Raw genomic sequence first — 19582 nt, 5'->3', positions numbered from 1 at the left:
CCTGCAGTCATTGGGTCAGTTATGCCCATGATTTCTTCAGGGTTGGGTGGTTAACAACTCCTCAAAATTATCTTTTTTTCAGAGGAGAAAAATTGTTACATATCCTTAACTCAAATGCAGGAAATATTAGCAGTGATAATAGTACTGTTTATGGTTAACCTCCTGCCCACTAGGCATTGCTGTTTGCATTGTCTCATCTAACTGAACAACAACTCTAGTTACTGGTCCCTGTTTATAGGCAGGGAAAACCTCATGCTCAGCACGGTTAAGTAGCTTGTCCCAGCTTATTACTAATCTCATCAATGAGCCCAGGCAGGCTGATTCAGAGTCTGCTCCCAACCAGCTCTTAAATATTAATGAATCCAGTCGAGCAAGCAGCTCTGCTTAATACAGAGTGTTAAACTCTCGTTAGTTGTTTAATTCCCACAGAAATTGACTTACCAACTAGGTTGGGACTAGAACTTCTTGTGACTCTAGTGATGCATTTGTGGCACAGGTAGGACTTCTCTCAAGGGAGGAGTGTGCTGGCTCCTAAAGATGGTATATATAAAGGTGTTCCGTTAAATATAATGCAGTTTAAAATGTTGAGATTAAAAAAAATTATTTGCATTTAAATGAGGTTCCTATAATTGAGGTGTCATTTTAATATAGTCTGCAAGAAACCTAATCTTACTAGGAATCTGTCTTGTAAATAGCTAATTTCACAAATTCAAATTTTGTTTCTTATTAGTATAATCAGATATGAAAAACAAAGTATCCTTGCCCATCTGTTCTTTTTTTTTCCCCCATGGTCATCCCCACCATGAAGTGAACAATAAAGTACTAACAAATACCCTTCCTGAAGATAAAAATTAATTTGTAAATAGAATAAGTAACAAGCCTCTGCTGAGAGTGTTTTAAAGCTCAAAACTGCCAAAACCTTAATGTATAGCTTCTTAAATAATAGCTAAAATTAATTCCATTTGGGATACACTAGCAATTCTTTCCTGACCTTTAGGAAACATATTAAGAACACACTGGAATGAAATTTGGTCAACTGAGTCCATTGTTTCAGCAATAACAATTTAGTTCTCTCTTTGTTTAGACTTAAACCTGACATTAGACTTAAACCTGACATTTGCCATTAAGATAATATGTCCTCTTCCTTAGCTCTAAAACACCACGCTAAATTTAATGAGGGACTCTTCCCTTCAGGGGTTCTGATTGCTTTAGCATTAGGACAATACCAGGTCTAATTTCTGACTTGTTAAATACTGTTCTTATTAATGAGGACTTTTTTCTATTCGTGTTTGACAGTATCCCCCCACCCTTGGAATGTTTTTTGACAAGTTTCTTCATAAATTTTTGGAATGTTTAGGATTCTGTTTCTACTTGGTCAAGACTGAATCTTAACTGAATTTTATCTTGACCGAATTTTTGAAAAATTAGCTGAGCCATGAAGGATGTTTAAAACTGACTAGACCTGGTGTTCTAAAGTCATTATGAGACAGACCAGGAATTAGAAATAGAAGCGTGGGGCAGCGTGGGTGGCTCAGCGGTTTAGCACTGCTTTCCGCCCAGGGCGTGATCCTGGAATCGCAGGATCGAGTCTCACGTTGGGCTTCCTGCATGGAACCTGCTTCTCCCTCTGCCTGTGTCTCTGCCTCTCTCTTTCTCTGTCTTATGAATAAATAAAATCTTAAAAAAAAAAAAAAAAAGTGTGTCTTAAGTGATACCTCCATGGAGACAGTGTAGGCAGATCTTGTTTTGTGGTTCATGAGATAATTTTATAGTTTTACCTTGAGCATTTTCTTCTTTTGCTTAGCTGAAAACTAATTTCAAATGTGCTCTTAAGTTTTCAAGCCAGAAGAGTTACGACAGGCACTGATGCCAACATTGGAGGCACTTTACCGACAGGATCCAGAATCCCTTCCCTTTCGTCAGCCTGTGGACCCTCAACTTCTAGGAATCCCTGTAAGTATGTGGTGGTACTTTTGTTTTTGTTGTGGTGGTGGTTTGTTATTTTTGTTGTTGTTGTTGTTGTTGTTAGCAGCTTCATTCAGATTAATTCACATGTTATCGAGGACACCCATTTAAACTAGTTTAATGCTTTTTGTGTATTAACAGAATTGTGCAAATATCACCAGACAATTTTGTATCATTTTCATCACCCCCAAAAGAATCCCCATGTCCATAAGCAGTCATTCCCATTTCTTCCCTCATCCAACCACTAGTCTACTTCTATCTCTATGGATTTGTTCATTCTGGACGTTTCATTAAATAGAATTAAATAGTATGTGATTCTTTAGGACTGACTTCTTTCAAGGTTCATCAATATTATAGCATGAACTAGTACTTCATTCATTTTTATGGCCCAGCAATATTCCATTGTACCTCAAGGTACAAAATACCTCAAGGGTTTGAGGTCTATATTTTGTTTCTTTGGGGTATATACCAAGGGGTGGGATTACTGGGTCCTAGGGTTTATTTATTTGGTAGACAAGATGGACCAAATTAGCTTCATCTGTTTCTAAAGTTGCTTTTAGGGATGCCTGGGTGACTCAGTGGGTGAGTTCGTGAGCCTGAAGTCCTGTGATCAAGTCCTGCATGAGGCTCCCCAGAGGGAGCCTGCTTCTTCTGCCCCTCTCTCTGTGTGTCTCTCATGAGTAAATAAGTGAAATCTTTTACAATAAAAAATAAAGTTGCCTTTATACACCAGGCTGCTGGCAGATTTCACTTGAGGCTTCCAAGTGGTATTGGATAAGGCACTGGAGTGTTTACAGAGGCACACTCCATTAGGAACTTTTTTTTTTTTCCTATATTTTTCTGTGGCCTTAGGTCTCTGATGTTCACTAGGCTTAGTTTTCTCATCAGTAGGCCCTTTTTAGTACTAAAATGTTGAGTACTGTATGATTTCTTAGTCTTTAAATGGATCGCACGTACACTATTGTAAAGTATCTGGAGTTTCAGTAGGTGATTAGCTTACTGTCTGAAAAGTCTACACAGTAGCTCTTATTTCTGCTCTTTGAGCTGCTTCATATCTCTGTAGACTAGTAATTTAAAGAAATAATGAGGGTGCCTGGGTGGCTCAGTCAGTTGAGTGGCCAAGTCTTGATTTCTGCTTGGGTCCTAGGATCCAGCCCCCTGTGTGGCTTGTGCTCAGCAGGGAGTCTACCTGAGAATTTTCTCCTGCCACTGTCCCTCTCCCAGTTAACATACTCACTCATGTGCTCTTGTGCTCTCTCTCTCAAACTTTTTTTTTTTTTAAGTGATGAAAATCAGTCAATTCCTTGGACATACAGTCAGATCAAAGACCCAGCTTTTCTGGAAAACTAATGATGATAATAGTTATCATCATTAGTTTTCCAGATAACTAATCTTCCTTAAAATATATTAAAATATATTAAGACTTTGGGATAATGTTGCTTGGTGTCACTTACCTTCTAGGATTACTTTGATATTGTGAAGAGCCCCATGGACCTTTCTACCATCAAGAGAAAGTTAGACACTGGACAGTATCAGGAACCCTGGCAGTATGTGGATGACATTTGGCTTATGTTCAACAATGCCTGGTTGTATAATCGAAAGACATCACGGGTATACAAATACTGCTCCAAGCTGTCTGAGGTCTTTGAACAAGAAATTGACCCAGTAATGCAAAGCCTTGGATATTGCTGTGGCAGAAAGGTAAGAAATTTTTGCACAGATAAGAACTACTGAAAACTTGACTAATTAGAATCCTGAATCATCAGATTGTGAACTTGTCTGGAGTAGATCTTTTCCACCTGTGGGTACACAATGCCCCTGGCATGTATTGGTTTTCCTGTGCATACCAGTTCACATGGAGCTCGTCTAGTCCTGTTGAGTTTTTTTGCTTAGTGGTTGAAGAAATAACTGCTAATCTCACCTTAGAGTTGGTGAGCTCATACAGTATAGTCGTCCCTCATCTGTGGGACGTCAACCGTGATTGGAAAACACATGACTTACCTTCTGACATATTGGCAAAAGGTCAATAGCCTTCATGCTATGTTACAATACCTACATCATTCACTACACTTAATCTCATGACCTAGGCACCATATCATCTATTATCACAAAAAGGGTGGTATAGTATAGTGATATTTTGAGAGAGGCCATAATCACAGAAATTACATTATATTGTTATAATTGTTCTATTTTATTACTAGTTCTTAATCTCTTGCTATTCCCAGTTTAGAAGTTAACTTTACCATAAGTAGATATGTATAGGAATAAACATGATCTAGGGTTTGGTACCATCCAGGATCTTAGGCACCCACTAGTGGTCTTTGCCTGTGGATAAGTGATTGTCACTGTAAACTAAAATGGTTTTAGTTCTGTGTGTGCTCTTAGAAACTAAATTAGCCCATTATATAAATGAGAACTAAGAATTTTATTTGATTTACCATTAAGAATATTCTAGCTTGTTTTTCAGGACTGTGTAGTATTTAACAAATGGTTTCTATTGCAGTTGGAGTTTTCTCCACAGACACTCTGTTGCTATGGCAAACAGTTATGCACAATCCCTCGAGATGCCACTTACTACAGTTACCAGAACAGGTAAGCTCGACCATGTGTGGATCGTGGTCCTCGAATCCGTGTGTCCAGGGACTGCATGCGGATGGACCAGCACACATACATTCATGGTTCGTGTGTACCTTGCTTGAAAACAACTGTAGAGCACAAGTTCTGGTCTTAGCATTTTGCTTTCATTTGCAGAATCAGTGCAGTTTTCTAGCAGAACGTAGCCTTGTCAGTTGTCTGGCCTCTTATTTTTATAAGCTAGGAGCCCAAGTCCTTGGGAGATTAAGCATCTTTGTTGAGTTGGTGGCATAGATGGGATTACACCCAGCCCCCACTTCTCTTTCTCCTGTCTTTTAACAGCTTACCACACAGTCTAAAGCACACTGAGAAAAATTTTTAAACAAATTAATCTTTTATTGTCATGAGATTGGCTGCTGTCCGTCTCCATCCCAAAAACTATCCAAAAAACTTTTAACCAAAAGTCTGTTAGCTGTCTCACAGAACATTTTGGGAAATGTTCCATTTTTGTGTGCAGCCTATCCCTAAGTCATTCTTCTCAGAGCATATGAAAACAGAGCATTTAAGAGTTTTTGTTTTGCCTTTGTTAAACAAATAAGGATCATCTCCAAAAATAGGTCTGCACCAGACTATTACTTAAAAAGACTTGAATATGACAGTAGTTGTTAGAGTTTTAATATATTAGGCACTCTGCCTTGTTTTCTCCTGACCAAACAATGGCTGTAATCACACAGGTGGCATTCATTAATCTATCTTAACCATGATCTGTCTCCTATTTTCAGTAATCAGCCTACAGTATGACTTGTGAGGATGTTTACTTGGGGCTGAGACAGTCATAAACAAGGGTGGGCAGTTAATATACTTTAATAAAACCAAGCCCATGGTGGTTGGTTTTTGCTGAACTTGTGTGCTGCAGTTGCATTTCTAGCTTTGAAAAAGTCACTTAAACTTTTTGTTTTGTTTACAAAAAGTTAGGTGTACTCTTCTAATGCTTTGTTGTAATCATTAGAATCCACAGTTTATCACTCTTAATACCTAGGAAAAGTGAATATCCAGTTGTTAAAAGCACTTACGTTAAAAAAACAAAACCTGTAACAACTGGCATGAAACTTTTCTCATGCTACAGTCTTAACATTTATACCATTTTTGTATTTTTAACATCAGTCTGCAGTGTTTGTAATCTTTATACCTAAGGAACATGTAATCATTGTGCCTGCACACACCACTGCTTTTCTTTTGCCTTTTAAACTGTCAGTTGATGGCAGAAATCAGTATTTAAGCATTGAGCAGATTTTTCACTGGAAAAAAAAAAAATTTTTAAGTTATCTCTTAAGATCAAAGAGAAATTTTGTGTGTTTTTTTTTCAATCCAGGTTGTTTTTAGGTGATTGCTTCCTAGTTCTGTATCCATAGTGGATTTTTTATGATTTATTTTGTTGTTGGCAATGGGGAGAAGTGTGTGATTGCTATGTTTCAGTAAGAGCAGCAATTCTTCTCTCTCTCCAATATATTTATCCTTCTTCCTTTTGATTATTTGTATCAAGTAGCATTAATTACTAAAATGAAAGTTTGTAGGTCTATGTAAGTGAAACTTTTTTGTTTTATTTGCTGTAATCATTTGCTACTTGTGATCCCATTTGAGATATTTAATGCTAATCTGTGCTTTGCCTTGGCTTTCTGCTTTGTGTTGTCTTGTCTTGCTTTTATGTTTTTTGTTGTCCTGCAATCCCTCATTTCTTCGTTTGTTTTGTGTTTTTTTTTTCTCCCTCATGCTTGTCGTTGTCTGCACTTGGCTTTGATTGCAAAAAACAAAAAACAAAAAACAAACAAACAAAAAAAAAACCCAAACTGTGGGGCCCATAAATCTGCATCATTGAATGTCCTTGTCGCCGTTGATGACCTGCTCTCTGCTCCCGTCCCCCTCCTTGGCCTGCTGTGATTGGTGGCTTCGTTGCTTGGCTTGGGCTGTGTTGTGTGAACGGAACAGTTCACCCCAGTATGGCCTTCTTGCCGACAGGTATCATTTCTGTGAGAAGTGTTTCAATGAAATCCAAGGGGAGAGCGTTTCTTTGGGGGATGACCCTTCCCAGCCTCAAACGTAAGTAACTGCATTATTTTGGAAAGTACTGTCTTGGTTTGTTGTGAAGTGATTATGCTTAAGCTTCTAAGTGATCTTAGATTACACTACCAGTATAATAGCTATTAGCCACATCTGACAAATTATTTAAATACAAATTCATTAAAAGGAAATAAAAATTCACATTTCACCTGCTCAGTAGACATCTGTTGATCGTAGCTGCCATGTTGGTCAGCACAGAAAGAGAACATTTTTGTCACAGCAGAAAGTTTTGTCAACACAAGTGTAGGAATCGTATCAACACTGAATGCTTATTTCAGATAGTTCTGTGAGCAGTCAGCTTTTCTCCTAAAAATTGAAAGGCTATAGTGCAAGTTAATAACTTTGTTATTAACTTTTTTAAGTTTGAGGGGAATTGAACAAATAACTACAGCCTTCTCCTGTAGGTTAACAGTAATTGAAATCACTATAATTATTGAGTATCATTTCATATTAGGGGTTTCAGCACTTATTAGAGTGACCTACAAGAAAGAGACTTAGTTGGGCTTTTGCAGTCTCACAAGCTCTTACTGTAGGGTGAATGCCAGGTCAAATTTTCAAACATAGCCTAAATTGGCTAATAGTTTTTCTGATTGCTACGGTGTAGTTAGATACTTTTTCATCAGGTGTTTACTGTTTAGGAAGAAAGAAGAACTATTTGGTGTGCTTTTAATATTCTTCAGTTCCTTTCCTGTTTTAACCTATAATAAACATGCAGTTAAGAACATTCTAGAAAGTGTGGAATTGTTACACTACTAATTAAAAAAAATAGGGCTTCTGGGGGGAAATGGTTAATTTTTCCAAATGAAGTCTTGAGATTGCACTTTTCCATCGGTCACCATTGAAATACAATGGAGTAGAGTCGAGTGCTGGTCTGAGGAGTTAATGCTGGGTTCCCTTGAGCCTTAAGGCGATTTCTGACCCTAGGCTGAATCAGGCTCTTAACTAGGTTCCCCTAATGTCAGGAAAGGAAGACAGCCTTCACACTGGTGCGGTTGAGTGCATGCCACAAGATCTAAACCTTAGGACAGTACATCTCTTACACTAAAGAGCATAGAGACCCCCTTCCAACTCTGTAGAATTAGAAGTGGGCCTGAGAGTTGGCATTACTGAAAAGCTCCCTGGGCTTTGCTTGCTGGTCTTCAGATATGGAGATGTCACAGTAGCCAAAGTTGGGCCTCCTGAAGTTTATTCTAGGCAGAGAAGGTTAAGGTGTTAGTTTCTGTATTTGTGAGGCTATGAGCAATGTGTGAGGCTAGGTTTCGGGATAAGAGGCCTTGTGAAAGTTTTAAAATTAATATTACAAAATAATTTTTACTCTTTATAAAATTACCTTTTTGGGTAACTATAAATAACCTGAAATACATATAAAATCTTTGACTAGACTGTCCTAAGAAATTAGTATTTTTTAAATAGTGGTTTAGCTCCTTCCTATACACCGTCTTCCATAGCTCAGTCTAGGAACGTTAAACTATTAAAAGGTATAAATATTGGGGGCACCTGGCTGTCTCACTTAGTAGAGTGTGGGACAGTTGACCCTCGAGGTAGTGAGTTCAAGCCCCATGTTGGGTATAGAGATTACTTTTAAAAAATAAAATCTTTAATAAAGAAAAAAAGTATAAATATCTAATACTAAAAGTAATAGATAAGATTTTAAAAGAACAAACTCATGTTTCCAGTTGTTGAGGTCCTGGGTTCTCCATTTAATAGATCTCCATTTAATTTATCTCCATTAAATCTATATGGGAAAATAGATTTATTATAAAGTCCATTCCAAAAACATAGGCATTCCTTTATGTAAATATACATTTTTGGGGAGCCAGGAATGTACCTGTTTAATGTATCCTCAGTATCTTAGAAGATTTACATAATCCACTTTTACAAGAGTTGTTCCTTTGGTTAGAATAGTAGTCAGATTGCTCATCTTTCCGTATCTCCTTTTCTCATTGTGTTCCTCTTTTCTCCATAGTACAATAAATAAAGAACAATTTTCCAAGAGAAAAAATGACACACTGGATCCCGAACTGTAAGTAGTTCCCCTTGAATATATACTTTGATTTTACCTCTTTGTTTCATTCTCTTTGTTTGCATTACAAGTGGAATTTCAACATAAATCTACACAAAATACGTGCAACATGAATGGCAAAAATGTGAAAGTCTGCATTACAGTTAATATTTATATTTCACTAAATCTATCTGGTAGTTTGGGCCCAAGTGAAGCCCTAGCCTACCTCCGCTCATTGTCATGTGTTCCGTCCCTGTCGTCCTGTTCATTTTCAAACGTCTTCATACTCCACTACTTTGTAGTGAGGCCACTTAAGAGTGCTGAACTTAGCCCATATTCTGGGCACTCCTAGAATGGGTAGGATGGCACCAGACTTCTTTGGAAATTTAAGCAACAGTGATCTTGCACTTTTTACTGCCTACCCACAGTCATATTTAAAATTAGCCATTCAGGGGGGCACCTGGCTGGCTCAGTAGGTAGAGCATGCATCTCTTGATATCAGTGTTGTAAGTTTGAGCCCTATGTTGGGTGTGGAGGTTACTTAAAAATCTTTAAATTAAATACAATTATTGGTGTGCCTGGGTGGTGCAGTTGGTTAAGTGTTGGACTCTTGTTTTCAGCTCAGGTCATGATCTTGAGGTCATGAGATCTGGCTCCAAACTCAGCAGGGAGTCTGCTCAAGTTCTGTCGTCATTGTCATTTGTCCCCCCCACACACAAACACTCACTCTGTAATAAATAAAAAAATACATTCATAAAATTGTCACACTTGATGACTTTTAATTATTTTTGAATTTTGCTCTGCTTATAACACCAAAGAGCTTTTTAAAACAATTCAATTCTTTGGATGCGATCTTGACTATCTTTTAAATTATCAGGAATCGGGAAATGTTGGGAAGTTTTGATTTGGTTAAAGTTTTTGTTTTAACCTTGACTTTTTGGCTTTTCATTCCAGGTTTGTTGAATGTACAGAGTGTGGAAGAAAGATGCATCAGATCTGTGTCCTTCATCATGAAATCATCTGGCCATCTGGGTGAGGCATCTAGGATTTTTTTCTTTTTCATCATCATGAATTTTAGCAAGTTTCTGTCTTTGCAATGATTTTATTATATTTTCAGAGTACTCTCTCTAAAAATTGTTCTAGGATTGGGAAGAAATAAAGTTCCTTTTTTAAAACATTAAATAAGGGACATCTCTTCGGCTCAGTTATTGAGCATCTGCCTTCAGCTCAGGTTGTGATCCTAGGTCCTGGGATTGAGTGCCACATTGGGCTCCCCACAGGGAGCCTGCTTTCTCCCTCTGCCTATGTTTTTACCTCTCTCTGTGTCTCATGAATAAATAAATAAAATCTTTAAATAAATAAAACATTAAGTAAGCTAGCATCCCAAAATACAGGTCTTTCTCTTAATTTGCATGCCTGGTTTTAATATATATACAAATATTTTATTCTGCTGGTTTTTAAAATTCTTTCATAATCATTACACATCAAAAGTAAATATTTTTGAAAGATTTATCAGTAGAGCTAAGAAATCTCTAGCACCTAGAAACTAGTAAAGAGGTGTTAGAAGGAATTAAATTTGCCATATTTTGAACACTTAAATTGGCTATAGTAGGAAAATTGGAAGATATGGAGGGTGTCCATGGGGCAGCTCTGTTCTTACCTCTAAGAAAATGTCATGCTGTGAATGGTTTACTAAAAGGTGAGCAATGTGTAAGTGAAACTTTTTTGTTTTATTTGCTGTAATCATTTGCTACTTGTGATCTACTTGCTACTTGGAATGGGTTAGGGTTTGAAGTTTTGGAGGGGATGGACAGTAAGTTACATGACTATTGTCCAGTGGAAGAGTTTCATAAAAATGACTACATACAGATTTCAGTAAACAGGCTATTCCTGGGCCCTGTGTTCTGTTTCTGAATATTCTCCACATACTTACTTAAACTGCACATAGACTTTGACAGAAGTAAGTGGACTTTTGTCCATTGTGAAACTTCTCTACTACTACTATGTATCTCCTTTCACTTTCTGGGAATGGGGTTGATCATAATTCTGTTCCAAGGTTGGGGATGTCTGTGCATGAAGTGATCTGTTAAGATGGGACCTGAGGGTGCCTGGCTAGTCAGTTGGAAGAGCATGTGACTCTTAACCTCTGGGTCATGAGTTTGACCCCCACGTTGCGGGTAGAGACTACTTAAATCAATAACTGAAAAAAAAACTGGAAAAAAAAAAAGGGATCTCGACACTGTCTTTTGTTCTTTACTTTGATTGTTGATGGTTTGGAGGTCACAGGAAAGAGGTGGGTGGCTAATTAACACATTTCTAGAAAAAAGATGCAGGGGAAATCACAATCATTCGATATGTATCTGTCTTGTCTTTAGATATGCTTTTTTAGTGCTCTCTTTAAAGAGTTGGGTAAGAAGAATAGTTAAGAGACTTGCAGCGATTCTTGTAACTTAAGATGGGTCATTTGGTTAAGGAACTTTTATGTGGTCTCTAGTTTTTGTTAAGAAATTGTACTTAAGGGCAGCCCGGGTGGCTCAGTGGTTTAGTGCTAGCTTCAGCCCAGGGCCTGATCCTGGAGACCTGGGATCAAATCCCGCGTCGGGCTCCCTTCATCAAGCCTGCTTCTCCCTCTGCTGTGCTCTTGCTCTCTCTCTCTCTTGCTCTCTCACTCTCTTGGGAATAAATAAAATCTTAAAAAAAAAAAAAAGAAAGAAATTGTACTTAATCACGCACATCCTTATATAATTGGGACAGAGAGAATGTATTAGTCCTACTCTCAAAACTTACTGATTTACATTCCTGCCAGTAGGGATATATACTTTTGCCAGTGTGATTGTCCAAAAACTGAAATTCCTGTTTATCAGCCAGTTTATATGCCTTTGACATTTCCTCATGTTTTTTGCCTGTTTTTCAATTAGGCTTTTTTATTAAGTCGTTGTTTTATATGTATAGAAATATTTCTCCCAGGTTGTCTTTTGACTTTTAACTTGGTACATATATGTAGTAGTAGATTTTGTTACTAGTACATGTTACCTTAAATGTTCATGTAACTGTGTAAGCAAAGTCTTGGTTTACATTTTAGATTTGTCTGTGATGGCTGTTTAAAGAAATCAGCACGAACCAGGAAAGAAAATAAGTTTTCTGCTAAAAGTAAGTTTTAATTTTACAAGTAAATCCTGGCAATACTTCCACTGAAGCATAGTTAAAAATAAACCATGCAAGGGATGCGTGGCTTGTTCATTAGGAAGAGCCTGTGACTCTTGATTTCTGGGTTGTGAGTTTGAGCTCCACATTAGGTGTAGAGATTACTTAAGGATTAGGATTTGAAATGTGCAGGATAGGTGTTCTTTTTCCTACATTTCTTCATATTTAGGGCATTCCTAATTGGGGCTGCATGTGGAAATATGTCCAGAATTGCCATCCCATCAGTGATTACCTCAATTTGGTCCAAACTTTTAGTTGGGGCTTCTTTCAGACCTATCTCACTTGGGTGGTTGGGGTAGTGGTAGTCAAAGATTGTATCCTGGGGTGCACCTGGGTGGCTCAGTCAGTTGGGCAGATGCCTTTGGCTTGGGCATCTTCGGCTTGGGCATGATCCCTGGGGTCCTGGGATTGAGCCCCGCGTGGAGCTCCCTGCTCTGCGGGGAGCCTACTTCTCCCTTTCCCTCTGCTCTTTTCCCTATTTGTGTTCTCTAGCTAGCTCTCTCTCTGTCAAATAGGTAAAATAAAAATCTTAAAAAAAAGATTGTATCCTGTATACAGTCGAGATTATTGCATTATAATATTTGGTTTAATTTTGTGGATACCTTTGCAGTTTTTACTGACCTACAGATTGCTTTTTATTCCTATAAGGCTTCTCATAATATCCAACCATTGTTATTTTAAAATATCACTGCAATCAAGCCAAAGTGCATGTGGATGTTGTATTTTGTGACTTCTGAAATTAGAAGATTTTCCAAGTAAAAAGTTGGGTGGAAAACACCTAAAATTCACTACCATGTTTGCTTCAGCTGCGCATATACTAAAATTGGAATGATACAGAGATTTGTATAGCCCCTATGTAAGGATGGCACACAAATTCATGAAGTAGCTCCTATTTTTTAAAAAACGATTGTTTTCAAGTATTGATCACATTGCTAACTTTTAACAAAATCAGGTTATCCTATTTGGACGGAGAATACAAAAATGATATTTGATATTGAAGCTTAAGAGTTAACAATAATGAATTTGCACCTTGGCTAACTGCAGAACTTTTCACTTCTGCACTTCTAGGGTTGCCATCTACCAGGCTTGGCACCTTTCTGGAGAATCGTGTGAATGATTTTCTTAGACGTCAGAATCACCCTGAGTCGGGAGAAGTCACTGTTCGGGTAGTGCATGCTTCTGATAAAACTGTGGAAGTGAAACCAGGCATGAAAGCAAGGTATCCAATAATTTTCCCTTTTCTTCTCTTGTGGTTCTACAAGCACTTGACAGTTAATTGCTGATGATTCTGGTTTAACTGAGACCTCGTGTTTTTCTTTCCAATCTGGATTATGTAGGTTTGTAGATAGCGGAGAGATGGCAGAGTCTTTTCCTTACCGAACCAAAGCCCTCTTTGCCTTTGAAGAGATAGACGGTGTTGACTTGTGCTTCTTCGGCATGCACGTTCAGGAGTATGGCTCCGACTGCCCTCCACCCAACCAGAGGTAGGACTTGGCCCACTGCCTTCCAGTTGAGTGGGAGTTTGCAGTTCAATAGGCAAAAAGCATTGTGGGCAAGGAACTATTTGATGTGCTTGCTTTGGAAATGGAAATGCAAACTGTGTTCATAGTAATAAGGAGGAGTATCAAACAGCCTGAAATGAGAAGTGGGAAGCAGACTGTTTTTCAGAAAATGGGCTTAATTCTTGATTGTGTTAGGTGCCTTGCCTGGGAGATAATGTGAAAGAATGTCACACAAGTAAAGTTAGGATATGGTTTAGAATTTGTTTCCAAAATAGTATAAAGGCCAGAATAAGAATGCTACCAGAATACACTTGGATCCATAAATACTAATATACTATGCTTCAAGCGCTGCTGGGTACTGAGGCTCACCAGACTCTCCTAAAGAGTGCACAGCCTAGTCATGTACTTAACTGTGACTGTGTGATGTGTATTATAAATGAGGTGAAAAAGAGCACAGAGGAGATTGTGTTTTTAGCCATATTAGTAAGAACTCCTTATGTGACTTGACATGGTTTCTTTCTCCCCACTTGATACAGGAGAGTTTACATATCCTACCTTGACAGTGTTCATTTCTTCCGTCCTAAATGCTTGAGGACTGCAGTCTATCATGAAATTCTAATTGGATATTTAGAATACGTCAAGAAATTAGGGTAAGCATATTGACAAATGCTATCTTTAAAAACAATGAGCTTAAACTAATTAAATTTTTAACTAATTACCACTGTGGTATTGTGGTGAAACTTAGATTAAAGCAGAGAGGTGACTTTGTTCCCTTTTCTCAGTGTTGCCAGTCGGACAGAAATGGATATGTTGACCCTAGTCATACTTATCCCAGATTAGTTTTCTTTTGTTCAGTTAAGGTGTTAGGTACAGTTTGATTGGAAGGTTGGTACTCATTCAGGGCCAGAACCTTGAACTGCAGTTGACCCTCTCATACCTAGGTATCAGAACCAAAATAGACTAGGGTCTGGAAATACTCAAATTAGCCTGATTCTTTACCTTCAGGGTATACGTGTGCTTGAGAACATTCACTACCGCACCTTGCAAGTTCTTCCTTTTATCACTTAGCTTTCTTCCATTCCTTGTTCCGTGTTGTTGGAATGGATCCATGTTCCTTTGCATTGTAGCTTTTCTTTTGTCTTCACATGCAAATTTGGGATTTGGGAATCCAGGGTTAGCCTCTAAGAAGAACTAGGCAATGTGACACCCATTGTAAGTGCTGTAGGTTAGGCCTGAATCTGGCCTAAGAATTTCGATCTGATTCTGGGTTGTACACTTGATATTGTCTTAGAAAAAAAATCATTGGTTTCCATATTGACTCCACGTTGTAGCATTCTTTCTGGAATAGATGATAAACTTTTCTCTTGAATATTCCCCCTCTTTGTGTTGTTAGATATACAACAGGACATATTTGGGCATGTCCCCCAAGTGAGGGAGACGACTATATCTTCCATTGCCATCCTCCTGACCAGAAGATACCCAAGCCCAAGCGACTACAGGAGTGGTACAAAAAGATGCTTGACAAGGCTGTGTCTGAGCGAATCGTCCATGACTACAAGGTCAGGAGGAATGGGGGGCGATGACTGATCCTGCAGCTCTGTATTCTGCTATTTGACTATCTTAACAAAAATCTTCTGTACTCCCTTTTTCAAACCAAGAAAAACTCAGTTTTAAATGTCTTAGATCAACAAATCTCTGTTTTAAAGATGTGATGAAAAACGTATTCTTAATAGCCATTCATGATTAGAGGGCATCTCATGATAAGAACTTGAACAGATAAGTTTCTTATCTGTTTTTACTCCTGGGGAGAAAAGTAAGAACTGGATGTTTTCCCAGGCAGCAGAGCAGAGCAGCCTGTGGCCATGCAGTTTCCAGTATTTGTGGTTTGGGTTGTTTTGAACATATTTCTCAGTCAGGGGATGGGTGATGGGTACAAGGCAGGCATTCCTCACATTGTATTGCATTGTGTCATCAGCAATAGTAAAGGCTGCGGCGTGATTGATGGGGCCTGAGCCATCAGTCCTCGCAGGAAGATGTCCCACTTGGCTTTATAAAGGCAGGTAACTTCCCTATCCTCACAGGCAGAGGAAAGACAGAACCAGAACCACTGACCTCAGACCTTGAGTTTTCACTGTTTAAGACTAAATGTCCCCCTGGGCCATGGGGCTTAGGTATAAATCTCTCTGCTGCCTTTCTTTCAGAAGACATTATAATCCTTCAGGTTTCTTATGTCTGCTAGCTGTGACTGCTTCTGAATGATAAATGCTTCTTTAAAAAAAAAAAAACCAAATTCCTACTTGTACCTGGTATTTTCACAGGATATTTTTAAACAAGCTACTGAAGATCGATTAACAAGTGCAAAGGAGTTGCCTTACTTTGAGGGTGATTTCTGGCCCAACGTTCTGGAAGAGAGCATTAAGGAGCTAGAACAGGAGGAAGAAGAGCGAAAGCGAGAAGAAAACACCAGCAACGAGAGCACAGATGTGAGGGCTTTGCATTTTCCTTCCCAGCTTCCACCTTGATTCTCGAGTATAATCCGCCATCAGGCTTCAACTTTTGACTTGGTCTTAAAGCTTTCGGCGTGAAAGAGCTTTATTTTTTTTTAATTAATCAATTATTTATTTATTTATTTTTGGAAAGAGCTCTTTAAATTGGTCAAGAAATAATTCTGTTTCAGTGGTTTTCAACCTTTTTAGCATCAGACCTCATTTTAACTGAAACCTTGGATTTCTGATAATGGAAAACAGAAGGAAACCCTGAAAAACTGATAGAAAATTAGCTACATAGAGCAGGAGGCTGGCAAAAGTACTTTCCATAAAGATTCAGATTGTGAATAATTGGGGCTTTTTTTTTTTTAAACACCACACCACTTTATAAGTGTACAGAGCATTCTGGGCCTTACAAAAACAGACCTAGGTCAGAGATTGCCAGGAGGTTTTGTGAGGAGGACATTCTGAGGAGCTTTTCCTGGTTAGTAATTTTCTGATAGCATAGCTGCAATGGTCTCCGTTGAGTCTGACCTAACGAAAGTCTCTCATAAGTAGCAGCCTGTTAAATTCTTCACGGTCTTGTAGTTTGAATTCATTGATTGTCTCTGCAAATTGCTTTGCTTTTTTATAGTAGGCCCATAAAATTCTAGAATGTTCAATATTCCACCATTCTACTCCTTGTTCCCTGTCCTCAAATCTGGAATAGGATGGATGCATCTGAGGAGTCTCCAAACTGTGGGGCTCTTCTAGCCAAAAAGCTAAGGCTGTTTTATTGAAGGGTCTTAGTGTAGGGATTCTTCCCTGGAAGAACACTAGTGCTGAAACCATAGTAAACATTAGTCTGCTATAAATACCAACTCAAATAGGTGAGTCTGTGACAAGAGGAGCTGGTAGAGTCATAAGCTGAGAATCTCTAGTTTCAAAGAAAAGGAGAACCCTTCTACCATTAGTATTATTCAAATTACTTCATAACAAAAATGCTTACATTTTCTTGTCCTCTCTGCTAACCTGCAGGTGACAAAGGGAGACAGCAAAAATGCTAAAAAGAAAAATAATAAGAAAACCAGCAAAAACAAGAGCAGCCTGAGTAGGGGCAACAAGAAGAAGCCGGGCATGCCCAATGTGTCCAATGACCTCTCGCAAAAACTGTATGCCACCATGGAGAAGCACAAAGAGGTACTATGTGGCCACTTAGGGTGGGAGGGGCAGGGAAGGAGGTTGGAAGCTCTGCCCACCATGGCTAGCATTTAAGATCCAAGCACAGCATACCTTCTGAAGTTCAGAAGGAAAAAAATCATTTGAGGGATAAGAAGAAAGAAAATTGCATAGCTTGAATAGGAGGTAAAAAAAAAACAGGCAATGATAGGGTTTCTCAGGTTGGCAGCTGTCACAAGTCTCATTGGTGTTGGATTGTCCCGCGCATTAATGCATTGGCATAATTTGTCCAACCCTCTTTGTAATCCTCAGGGTTTTTGAATTCTGGTGGGTGCCTCCCTTTGATATTATCAACAATTAATAATTATTAGCTATTTCAAGCAATGTTTAGCGTCACAAGATTCTGGCATAACAGAGGCACCTGGGTGGCTCAGTAGTTGAGTATCTCTGGCTCAGGTTGTGATCCCAGCGTCCTGGGATCAAGTCTCATATCAATCTTTCTGGAAGGAGCTGCTTCACCCTCTGCCTATGTCTCTGTCTCTCAGGAAAAAAATAAAATCTTTAAACGACAAAAAAAAAAAAAAAAGATTCTGGCATAACAGAAGGGTTGGGAAAGGTCCCTAGAGTCCATTACAATAAGCTTGACTTAAATTGTGGATATAGTCTCCAGACTTTTAGTCTGAAGATGGAAGTAGTGGATACCTGTTGGGAATTAGCATCTAAGGTTGTAGATTTAGGTTATATTTGAGTATTGTCTTAGCTAGAGGGCAACATACAGTGGAAACAATCATGAAGGTTAGCCTTAGTAAAGATTTCCAAGGGAGTCACCAGATGGTTTTATTTACCTCTATTTCAAATGAGATGTTAGAGGCATTCCCCACTTGTTAGATTCAGTGCTTTCTTATGCATCAGATTTTCAAAATGGTCCTTGCTCTAGGAGTACTTTCATTGAGCCACAATATTATAAGGTCACAGTCCTCTCCTTGATGTTTTTAAACTCTTGGCATCTGTTCAAGATGTGTCTACTCAGTGTGACACTGAGTGTGCCCTATGTTCTTTTTCTAGAAATAAGACTCATGTTTTATGCCAGTATTGCTGTCCAAGTATATTACAAGTGTCATTGCCAGTTTGCACAGATTGTCAGTCTCTGAGAACTGATAAAATATAGTGGTCAGTACAGCAGTTGCTCACAAGTTTCTCATCTCTTGAAGGTACCCTTGCATTTTTCAGCTTAGTAAGAGTTTACATTCATATATTAGTAAATGTAAAATAGGCTATACCAGCTTCCTGTCACAGCTTTACACTAATGTTTATGGGCCTTGATGGTGGTTGTATCTTTTCAAACTTCAGTGAACAAGAATTTTGTTTCTGTATCAAGGACTAAGAAGGTTTTGCTTTTTATCTTTCCCATCCCCACAAACTTTTTAACATTTGAAACTTTCTCTAAGTTGTGTAGTGGACCCCCTGCCATACCCTTCACTTAGATTGACCAGTTGTTAACGTTTTGCTATATCCGTTCAGCAAGCACCTTCTAAGAAAGACGACCACCTCTCCTTCACCACACTGTGACTTCACACTTAGGAGATTCCCCCCAGTGCCACTATCTTATGTCTGGTCCTTGTGCTCCAGTCAAGGATTATGTGTCAGGTTGAGTTGTCTCAGTTCCTGGCTTTCTTTTTTTTCATAACGTGGGCATTTTGTTGAAAGTCAAGGCCCAAAATTGTTTTGTTAGAATCTCCTTCAATTTGGATTTGTCTGACATGTCTCCTTGTGATTAGGTCCAGATTCAACTGTGGCTTGGATGTGAGAGTAGACCCTTTGAGGCGAAATGTCCAGTGTATGTGTGCTGTATCTGCCCAGACCCTTTTTAGTTTGAAGGGATTATTAAATGAGAAGATAAGAAAATGTCGATATTAGGCCCATTGTAGTCATTCCCAGAGAAGAGACCAGAGGTTTGTGAGCAACAGAAAGCAAGGGCTGTATGATGGGACCTTGCATGGCTGTGAACTTGAGCATCACCAGCCTCACAGGCGTCCAGTTAGACATCCGTTGGCTGCAGGCTATCCCAGTGCCAGGCAGTGCTCTTCTTCCAGAGTCAGATTGAAACTGTCCGTTTCATAGGTCTTCTTTGTGATCCGTCTCATCGCTGGCCCTGCCGCCAACTCCCTGCCTCCCATCGTTGATCCTGACCCCCTCATCCCCTGCGATCTGATGGATGGGCGGGACGCCTTCCTTACCCTCGCCAGGGACAAGCACCTGGAGTTCTCTTCACTCCGAAGAGCCCAGTGGTCCACCATGTGCATGCTGGTGGAGCTGCACACCCAGAGCCAGGACCGCTTTGTCTACACCTGCAACGAGTGCAAGCACCATGTGGAGACCCGCTGGCACTGCACTGTCTGCGAGGTAGGCCCCGGGGGTGGGGAGCAGAGGGCGCTGGGGTGGGTGGGGGGCTCCAGGTTCCTGAGAGGCAGGAGAAACACTGGTGACAAAGGCTTGTGCTCGGGGCCATTGGTGAGTAGTAGCGCAGAGTGGGAGGGGCCTGGTCTTATATTTCAGTGGTAGTGCTGAAGAGT

At 39.2% G+C, this 19582-nt stretch overlaps 1 protein-coding gene, 1 long non-coding RNA gene and 1 other non-coding gene across 14 annotated transcripts in view; 2 read left to right on the top strand and 1 right to left on the bottom strand.

Moving 5' to 3' along the window:
- Nucleotides 1-19582, bottom strand: part of LOC144323651 (uncharacterized) — an 80183-nt gene that overhangs the window by 3839 nt on the left and 56762 nt on the right. For 9 of the 11 annotated variants that reach the window (XR_013389034.1, XR_013389028.1, XR_013389033.1 and 6 more), the window contains 2 exons: nt 3420-3653; nt 442-531 (listed from right to left, as the gene is read on the bottom strand). This is a non-coding gene — a long non-coding RNA (uncharacterized LOC144323651). Of the gene's footprint in view, nt 1-441; nt 532-3419; nt 9799-19582 lie in introns of all 11 variants that reach the window. The other 2 variants (XR_013389026.1, XR_013389027.1) reach the window with 2 other exon arrangements.
- EP300 (EP300 lysine acetyltransferase) overlaps nt 1-19582 on the top strand; it is an 80237-nt gene that overhangs the window by 57195 nt on the left and 3460 nt on the right. For both annotated transcript variants that reach the window (XM_077914377.1, XM_077914376.1), the window contains 14 exons: nt 1835-1953; nt 3427-3666; nt 4469-4557; nt 6556-6636; nt 8624-8680; nt 9614-9691; nt 11742-11809; nt 12932-13082; nt 13201-13347; nt 13902-14015; nt 14759-14924; nt 15684-15848; nt 16869-17030; nt 19131-19412. In XM_077914377.1, the coding sequence (XP_077770503.1) occupies nt 1835-1953; nt 3427-3666; nt 4469-4557; nt 6556-6636; nt 8624-8680; nt 9614-9691; nt 11742-11809; nt 12932-13082; nt 13201-13347; nt 13902-14015; nt 14759-14924; nt 15684-15848; nt 16869-17030; nt 19131-19412 (1919 nt within the window). The remainder of the gene's footprint in view (nt 1-1834; nt 1954-3426; nt 3667-4468; nt 4558-6555; nt 6637-8623; nt 8681-9613; nt 9692-11741; nt 11810-12931; nt 13083-13200; nt 13348-13901; nt 14016-14758; nt 14925-15683; nt 15849-16868; nt 17031-19130; nt 19413-19582) is intronic.
- On the top strand, nt 12659-12760 carry LOC144324461 (U6 spliceosomal RNA). The gene has a single exon (XR_013389967.1). It is a non-coding gene; the product is annotated as a U6 spliceosomal RNA (small nuclear RNA).

Source organism: Canis aureus, chromosome 11 (assembly GCF_053574225.1).
Source record: "Canis aureus isolate CA01 chromosome 11, VMU_Caureus_v.1.0, whole genome shotgun sequence".
In the NCBI taxonomy this organism is placed as follows: domain Eukaryota; kingdom Metazoa; phylum Chordata; class Mammalia; order Carnivora; family Canidae; genus Canis; species Canis aureus.
This window is presented reverse-complemented; position numbering and strand designations above follow the sequence as displayed.